The following is a 7949-nucleotide window of genomic DNA, read 5'->3' as shown; positions in this document are numbered from 1 at the left end:
TTTCCTGGCATGATTTGGGCCCTTTAATTCGTGTGGAACAACGTCTGAATAGCACAACATACCAAAGTATCATTGCTGATCAAGTTCATCCTATCATGTTGATGGCGTATCCCAATGGAGATGGCTTCTTCCAACAAGACAATGCGCCATGCCACGGTGCTCGTATTGTGCAGGAGTGGTTTCAAGAACACGAGGGAGACTTTACCTTGCTTAGGTGGCCCCCACAATCACCAGATCTCAATCCAATTGAGCATATGTGGGGCGATGTTGAAAGAGCCATCAGGCAGCTGGTTCCACAACCATCAAATCTCACAGAACTGGACAGTGCTATTCATCAGGCATGGTGGCCCAACGAAGTACTGATGGGGTGGTCATAATAATCTGGCCACTCAGTGTATTTCTACTACACTCCACGATTATACCCCACTTATCCTTACTATCTGCAGTAAATGAAAAAAATGCAATTCCTGCTGCAGGTTATCTATCGGTGGGATTTTCAGGGATCTTGTGTGGAAAAGGACATTGCCTAGAATTAGACTGGAGGTACTCCAATACCCCAAAGCCTCAGGTTTTCTTCTAGCTCCAAACCCATAGCTCTATTTCATTGCTGCACAACTCAAACATATAGCTGTCTGGGAGCAACTCTACACAAAGTCATCCAGGGTGCTTCCACTCCTGTTTCAGGGAACAAATCTTTTGCATGCCTAAAGTGTATTTCCACTTTTGCAGCCAAAATTGATAAAGCTCACCCCCGGGATGGACTACAATGTTACGTTTCGTTTACCAATTTGTATTAACATTGTAGTCCATTGGGGGAGTGAGCTTGGAGCGGTGACTACTTTACAACACACACATAGGGACCATGGGGAACAAAAGTAGCCCCCCTCCAGAAGGAAGGACAGGGTCCGCACCGATTCAGAGATGCTCGCTGGATGTTGGCCATAGAATGGGTCTTTGCTACTCCTCCCACTGTGAAGGAATGGTTAAGAGAACCTGATAGATGCATATAAATCAAGACACTTACTTCCTTTTGAAATGTCCTGCACAAATTTCCCCAAATCTGTTTCTGTTGGGTGGACGTGCTGGGTCATGGTGCTGCTTAATATGCAAGACTTGGCCTTATTATTTAGTACCCTTGTCGTAATGAGTGAAATCACCAGGCCCACACTCACAAGTGTAGTGTGGGGGCTGCAGCCCGCACCCGGTTGACACCATTGGAGGGGAGACACCAAAATGACTGACAGTCATTTTGGTATCACCCCCTGTAAAAAAGACGGGCACTCGGTCATAGACTGAGAGCCCGACAGTGTCAGGAGAGAGGAGGAGACCCAGCGGCATACCTCATCCTGCCGGGTGAACGTCACCTCCTTTCCTCCTTTCTCTGCCAACGTCCACCACTAATATTAATATAAAGGAAAATCTCGGCATCAGTGTCCGTGACATGATTTCATCTATTGTCAGTTTTAAACAACAAACACATACAAGGAAGATTTAAAAAAAAAAAAAACCCTTGCTTTAAAGAGAGCGAATGTGGAGGGCTGTTCACCATGCAGTGGATTCAATACCCAACCAATGGCTGAGGGATGCTGATGTGTTTTGTGCTTAGGCACAGCTGCAGCCCTGTATGTGAAATCCTTTGAGACATTTTAAGATGATAGCACTGGTGGGCATGAGTCAGCACTTGGCATCCGGTGGGTGAATATAGAATGCAGAACACCATTGCACCTGCATACGTTTCTCCAAAATCATTAGTTTAGTGTAAGAAAAACATTTCATGATGAATTTACTTACTTTTTCACATCTTGGTTCCTTAGGCTGTAAAAATAGGCATTCAGGATGAGAGCCTGACCATGACCATAATGTTATCATTCCTGAATGATGTGTAACGTAAGGGGATACACACAGCCAAACTTCATTCAAAAGCCATGACTGGAGAAAGAAAAATGCTAGTGAACTCCAGAAACCCAAAGAAGAACATTAGAAGAAGATCTGTAGGCAACAGCCAAGGAAGGAGAATGAGTGTTCTCCATGAAGAGGAGAAGGAGATGTCCACTGCTGACAGGTTGCCTAAGAAAAAGTACATTCACATATGCAGCCACTGAGAAAGTGTAATAGAACTTAGTAGAAGTTGGCAGACCGTATAAGTGTGTATATACCCAGAACAGTGGAGAAGAGAGCAGCATGGTTGAGGGTCTGAGAAGCACAGAAGAACAAAGCCGGAGGTTATATTAATTTTTCCATCAGAAATGATCTAGGAGTCAGAAAGGTCAGATGAAAGAACAATACCACCAAACAACATCAAGAAACATGGATGTCACCATTACTGCAGAATGATATCAGTGGACACCCAACCTTCCTGTGTTCATATAATGCAACATAACATATCTGCAGCATAGCACATGTAATATCATTAAATGTGATACCCAAAACCTTAGGCAATTACCCAATCTGTGCAAGCTTTAAGAAAATAGGATGCTCATGATCTGGGTTGAGAGCTCTGACAGAACTTAGGAACATTACACGCAGGTGTGGATATATACAGTCCACGCAGGTGTGTATATAACCAGCAGGGTGAGTGGACGAACAGCATTGTGGTAGAGAGGGTCTAGGACCTTAGATGAATGAAGCGGAAGGTTGTATGGACCAGTTTGTTATGGAAAAAATCTGGAATTTGTTTCATTTTTTTATATGCTGTTTCCTCTGTTCTGGAAGAGTTTGTCTACTCAGCTAGCAGCATTTCCTTTGGAAGACCTTTTTACATTTGATGGGGAGGAATGTAGGTGGTGGAGGACTGGAAATGATGGGGAAATGTAAGGGATGGGGGGAGGTAAATGGGGTAGAGTATACGTGATGGGGTAGAGTATACGTGATGGGGTAGAGTATACGTGATGAGGTGGAGTATATGTGATGGGGTAGAGTATACGTGATGAGGTGGAGTATACATAATGGCAAGGGCTGCTCAGAACTGCAAGGACCTCCTTCACCACACCCAGGTATGGAGATGGTTGTCAGGAATCCTCCCATGTATTATCTGTGTCCTCTGTATAAGGATTCCTATGAATACGAGTCTCAGCCTCGCCCTGTGTAGGAATGTACAGAATCGGTCACACTGGTTAATGAGTGTCAGAGACTTTCACTTTCACTTCTCTCTTCTGCTGCCAGCGATGGCGTCTGCTGATCTGAGGAAGGAGCTGGAATGTTCCGTCTGTCTGAGCAACTATACAGATCCTGTAACCCTGAAATGTGGACACAATTTCTGCCGGGACTGTATTGGTCGTGTGCTGGATACACAGGAGGCGTCTGGAGGTTATTCCTGTCCTGAATGCAGAGAGAAGTTCCAGAAGCGGCCTGCACTGCACAGGAACATAACACTGCGTAACATAGTGGAGAATTTCCTGTCTGCTCAGCCAGATCAGGAGGAGTCCGGAGTCTTCTGTACTTATTGTATTCACGCTCCTGTACCTGCTGTGAAGTCCTGTCTGCATTGTGAAGCTTCTCTGTGTGACAACCACCTGAGAGTCCACAGCAAGTCACCAGAACACGTCTTATGTGACCTCACCACTTCCCCGCAGAACAGGAAATGCTCCGTCCATAAGGAACTACTGAAGTATTACTGCACTGAGGACTCTGCCTGTATCTGTGTGTCCTGTTGTCTGATTGGAGGACATAAAGGACATGAGATGGAGTCACTGGATGAGGCCTCTGAGAAGAAGAAGGAGACACTAAGAAATGTTCTCCAGAAACTGTTGACAGAGAAAGAGGAGATGGAGGAAAGAGTCCAGAGTCTGAAGGAACACAAGAGGAAAGTATAAGGAAAAGCGGCCGGTGACACAGTGGGAGTCACTGCCCTGTTCAGAGAGCTCAGGAGACATCTGGAGAACCTGGAGAAGAGAGTCCTGAGTGAGACCTCCGAGGAGGAAAAGCGGATCTCCCTCCGCGTGTCGGAGATGATCCGGAAACTGGAAATAAAGAAGGACGAGCTGTCCAGGAAGATGCGTCACATTGAGGAGCTGTGTAGCATGACGGACCCACTGACTGTCTTACAGGAATCAGACACAGGGGACTTGTGTCATACTGGGGAGGGAGATGATGAGGACAGAGAGAGACATGATAGACTCCTCAATGATGGACGGGGTCTGGATGTGGCTGGAATCTCACACACATTGCACATGTTATCTGATATAATAACAGGGATAAATGTATTCTTCTATATACAGGAAACTGAAGACATATTACTGGATGTGAGCACAGCTAGTAATCTTCTACAGATATCACATGACAGGAAAACTGCATCCTCGTCATCAAATCAGAATCGTCCAAAAACTCAAGAGAGATTTCAGTATTATCCTCAGGTGTTGAGCAGTCAGAGTTTCTCCTCAGGGCGACATTACTGGGAAGTGGATGTCGGGGGGTCAGAGTCCTGGAGAGTCGGGATGTGTTACCCCAGTATGGAGAGGAGAGGAGATCAGTCAGCGATTGGAGATAATAAGAAGTCCTGGAGTTTGGGGAGGTGGGTGGGGTGCGGGGGCGGTATCCATTACTCAGTGATACATGACAGTAAGAAGATCCTATTACCCGGCAAGGACTCCAGTAACAGAGTCAGGATCTACCTGGATTATGAGGCCGGACGGATCTCCTTTTATGATTTGTGTGACCATTTCCGACACCTCCACACCTTCACCACCACCTTCACTGAGCCCCTCCATGCCGGGTTAGGTGTATACAGAACTTGTATAAAGATATCTGGGGGGCATCAGATGTGAGAGATCTGCCCAGAGACTGGTGACATCACAGGGCGGAGAATCTGATTGGTGGAATATTCAGCCAATAGGAGGAAGCAGTGGAAAGGAAATTGCATTACTGATTTATAAATCAGCAGGCTTTGCGGGTGTCATCTTCATCCTCAACTTCTCTTCCCTACCTCGTGGGTCACTGACTAGCAACAAATATGCAGGACATAGGGGAGTGGGCATTAATGTGGCAGATGAGGTTTAATGTCGATAAATGCAAAGTAATGCACTTTGGAATTAAAAATAAACAAATGGGTTATACAATTATGGGTATGCCGCTGGGGAAGTCAGAAATGGAGAAGGATTTGGGGGTCATTGTAGACCACAAACTGAAAGGTAGTTTGCAGTGCCAGGCTGCTGTAAACAAAGCTAGCAGGGTCTTGTCCTGTATTAAAAAGGGGATGTATTGCAGGGACAAGTCTATAATTTTGCCACTTTATAGATCATTGGTTCGACCTCATCTGGAGTACGCGGTCCAGTTCTGGTCACCAGTACTAAGAAAAGATGTCCTTGAGTTGGAAAAAGTCCAGCGAAGGGCAACCAAACTAATTAGGGGTATGGAGGACCAGAGCTACGAGACGAGGCTACTAAATTTAAACATGTTCACATTAGAGGTGAGGAGATTAAGGGGGGATATGATTTCCATGTACAAAATGTTTAATGGTGGTAGCAACATTAGCGATAAACTGTTTAAAATTAACTCCGTTACAAAAACTAGAGGCCATCACCTAAAATTGGTGGAAAAAAAATTCCAGCACAAGGGGCGAAAGGGGTTCTTCACAGTAAGATCAGTTAGGGTCTGGAACTCACTGCCACAGGCGGTGATTTCAGCAAATAATGTGGAATTGTTCAAGAAACTTTTGGACGATTTCTTAAGGGACCGTAATATACAGGGGTACGGGTACTCCTAGAATGAGATCCTAATAGGTTGGACTTGATGGACTAATGTCTTTATTCAACCTCAAATACTATGACATCAGCTTATTCAAACTTCACTGGTTGAATGCTTGTTCCGGCGTCAGTTACACACTGGGTAGTGTAGTCAGGATCGGGATGAAAGTCCTGGAACCTGCACCTTTAAGGTGTATCTATATTTTTCATTTTTGGATGGAGAGGGGGAGGATTAGAACCTCTGTCAGGTTTTTACTGCTATCCGGGGGCCCCAATAGAGAGATTCCCCTCATACCCTCCAGTCCTTAGATGTGACTGCACCCCTCCCCTTACACCCTCCAGTCCTTAGACGTGACTGCACCCCTCCCCTCATACCATCCAGTCCTTAGATGTGTCTGCACCCCTCCCCTCATACCCTCCAGTCCTTAGATCCTTATACCCTCCAGTCCTTAGATGTGACTGCACCTCTCCCCCCTTATACCCTCCAGTCCTTAGATGTGTCTGCACCCCTCCCCTCATACCCCCCAGTCCTTCGATGTGTCTGCACCCTTCCCCTCATACCCCCCAGTCCTTCGATGTGTCTGCACCCTTCCCCTCATACCCCCCAGTCCTTCGATGTGTCTGCACCCTTCCCCTCATACCCCCCAGTCCTTCGATGTGTCTGCACCCTTCCCCTCATACCCCCCAGTCCTTCGATGTGTCTGCACCCTTCCCCTCATACCCCCCAGTCCTTCGATGTGTCTGCACCCTTCCCCTCATACCCCCCAGTCCTTCGATGTGTCTGCACCCTTCCCCTCATACCCCCCAGTCCTTCGATGTGTCTGCACCCTTCCCCTCATACCCCCCAGTCCTTCGATGTGTCTGCACCCTTCCCCTCATACCCCCCAGTCCTTCGATGTGTCTGCACCCTTCCCCTCATACCCCCCAGTCCTTCGATGTGTCTGCACCCTTCCCCTCATACCCCCCAGTCCTTCGATGTGTCTGCACCCTTCCCCTCATACCCCCCAGTCCTTCGATGTGTCTGCACCCTTCCCCTCATACCCCCCAGTCCTTCGATGTGTCTGCACCCTTCCCCTCATACCCCCCAGTCCTTCGATGTGTCTGCACCCTTCCCCTCATACCCCCCAGTCCTTCGATGTGTCTGCACCCTTCCCCTCATACCCCCCAGTCCTTCGATGTGTCTGCACCCTTCCCCTCATACCCCCCAGTCCTTCGATGTGTCTGCACCCTTCCCCTCATACCCCCCAGTCCTTACATGTGACTGCACCCCTCCCCTCATACCCCCCAGTCCTGTCAGCGATGGGCCTTTAATTTTGATAACAAGTTTGAGATGTTCTGTTGAGTCAGGAGAGATTTAACTAGTAACAAATGTTAATATAAAGGAAAACCTCGGCATTAGTGACCCTGACATGATTTTATTCATTTTCAGTTTTAAACAACAAGCACATACAGGGAAGACTAAAAGAACAACCCCTCGGTTTAAAGAGAACAAATGTGGAGGGCTGCTCACCATGCTGTGGATTCACTACCCAACCAATGGCTGAGGGATGCTCTCCAAAGCAGCAACCTAAGCAGTAGCATGCTGACGTGTTTTGTGCCTAGGTACAGCTGCAGCCCTGAATGTGAATTCCTTAGTACTTGAGGTTGAATAAAGACACAGGTCCATCAAGTTCAACCTTTGTGTGTCTGTGTGTGATTGTGCATGTGTGTGTGTGTATGAGTCCCTGTGTGATCTAGTTTTTAAGAGTACCTGTACCCCGGTATGTTCCGGTCTTTGAGGATGGTATCTAATGGATTTCTGAATGATTCAATACTCTCTGCTAGGGATGTCCAGATACCAGTGGAGATACCAGTGCCGTTACTTGGCATTTTCATGAGAACTACCAGGGTTGCAGCGGTTGCAGCTGAGACCTGTCTTTGGTGCTCCCCCACTGTCCTGAAATCATTAGTCTGTATTGTTTTGTCACATGACAATAAAAATTGGAAAAATGGTATCGGTGCTGTGCTGTTTGTTACTCTTAAAGACTGTGTATGCTGTGCCTGGGGCTTCCCGAGGCTGGGTGACATCCGGAGCGGTAACCGAGTGTCACCCCGCCGAGACGTCACTGTGCATGCGCGTGACGTCACCACGTGCGTGCACGATGATGTCATCGTGCGCACGAGGCAGTATTCTGATACCTGCCGGCGGCCATCTTGGTGATGGACGCCGGCAGAGAGAGGAGGGGACAGTCCATGACCGAGTGCCCGACTTTTCAGAGGGGGGGGGGG

At 47.4% G+C, this 7949-nt stretch overlaps 1 protein-coding gene across 1 annotated transcript in view; it reads left to right on the top strand.

Moving 5' to 3' along the window:
* Nucleotides 1–4763, top strand: part of LOC108799698 — an 8297-nt gene extending 3534 nt beyond the window's left edge. The window contains 1 exon segment of the mRNA XM_018571597.1: nt 3050–4763. Within this exon segment, the coding sequence (XP_018427099.1) occupies nt 3050–4763 (1714 nt within the window).
* Nucleotides 4764–7949: the final 3186 nt, after the last annotated feature.

The sequence above is a fragment of the Nanorana parkeri genome, unplaced genomic scaffold (assembly GCF_000935625.1).
Source record: "Nanorana parkeri isolate BGI_ZX_2015 unplaced genomic scaffold, ASM93562v1 scaffold1791, whole genome shotgun sequence".
Classification (NCBI taxonomy): Eukaryota; Metazoa; Chordata; class Amphibia; order Anura; family Dicroglossidae; genus Nanorana; species Nanorana parkeri.
Note: the sequence above shows the minus strand (reverse complement) of the source record. Positions and strands in the feature narration are given on the sequence as shown.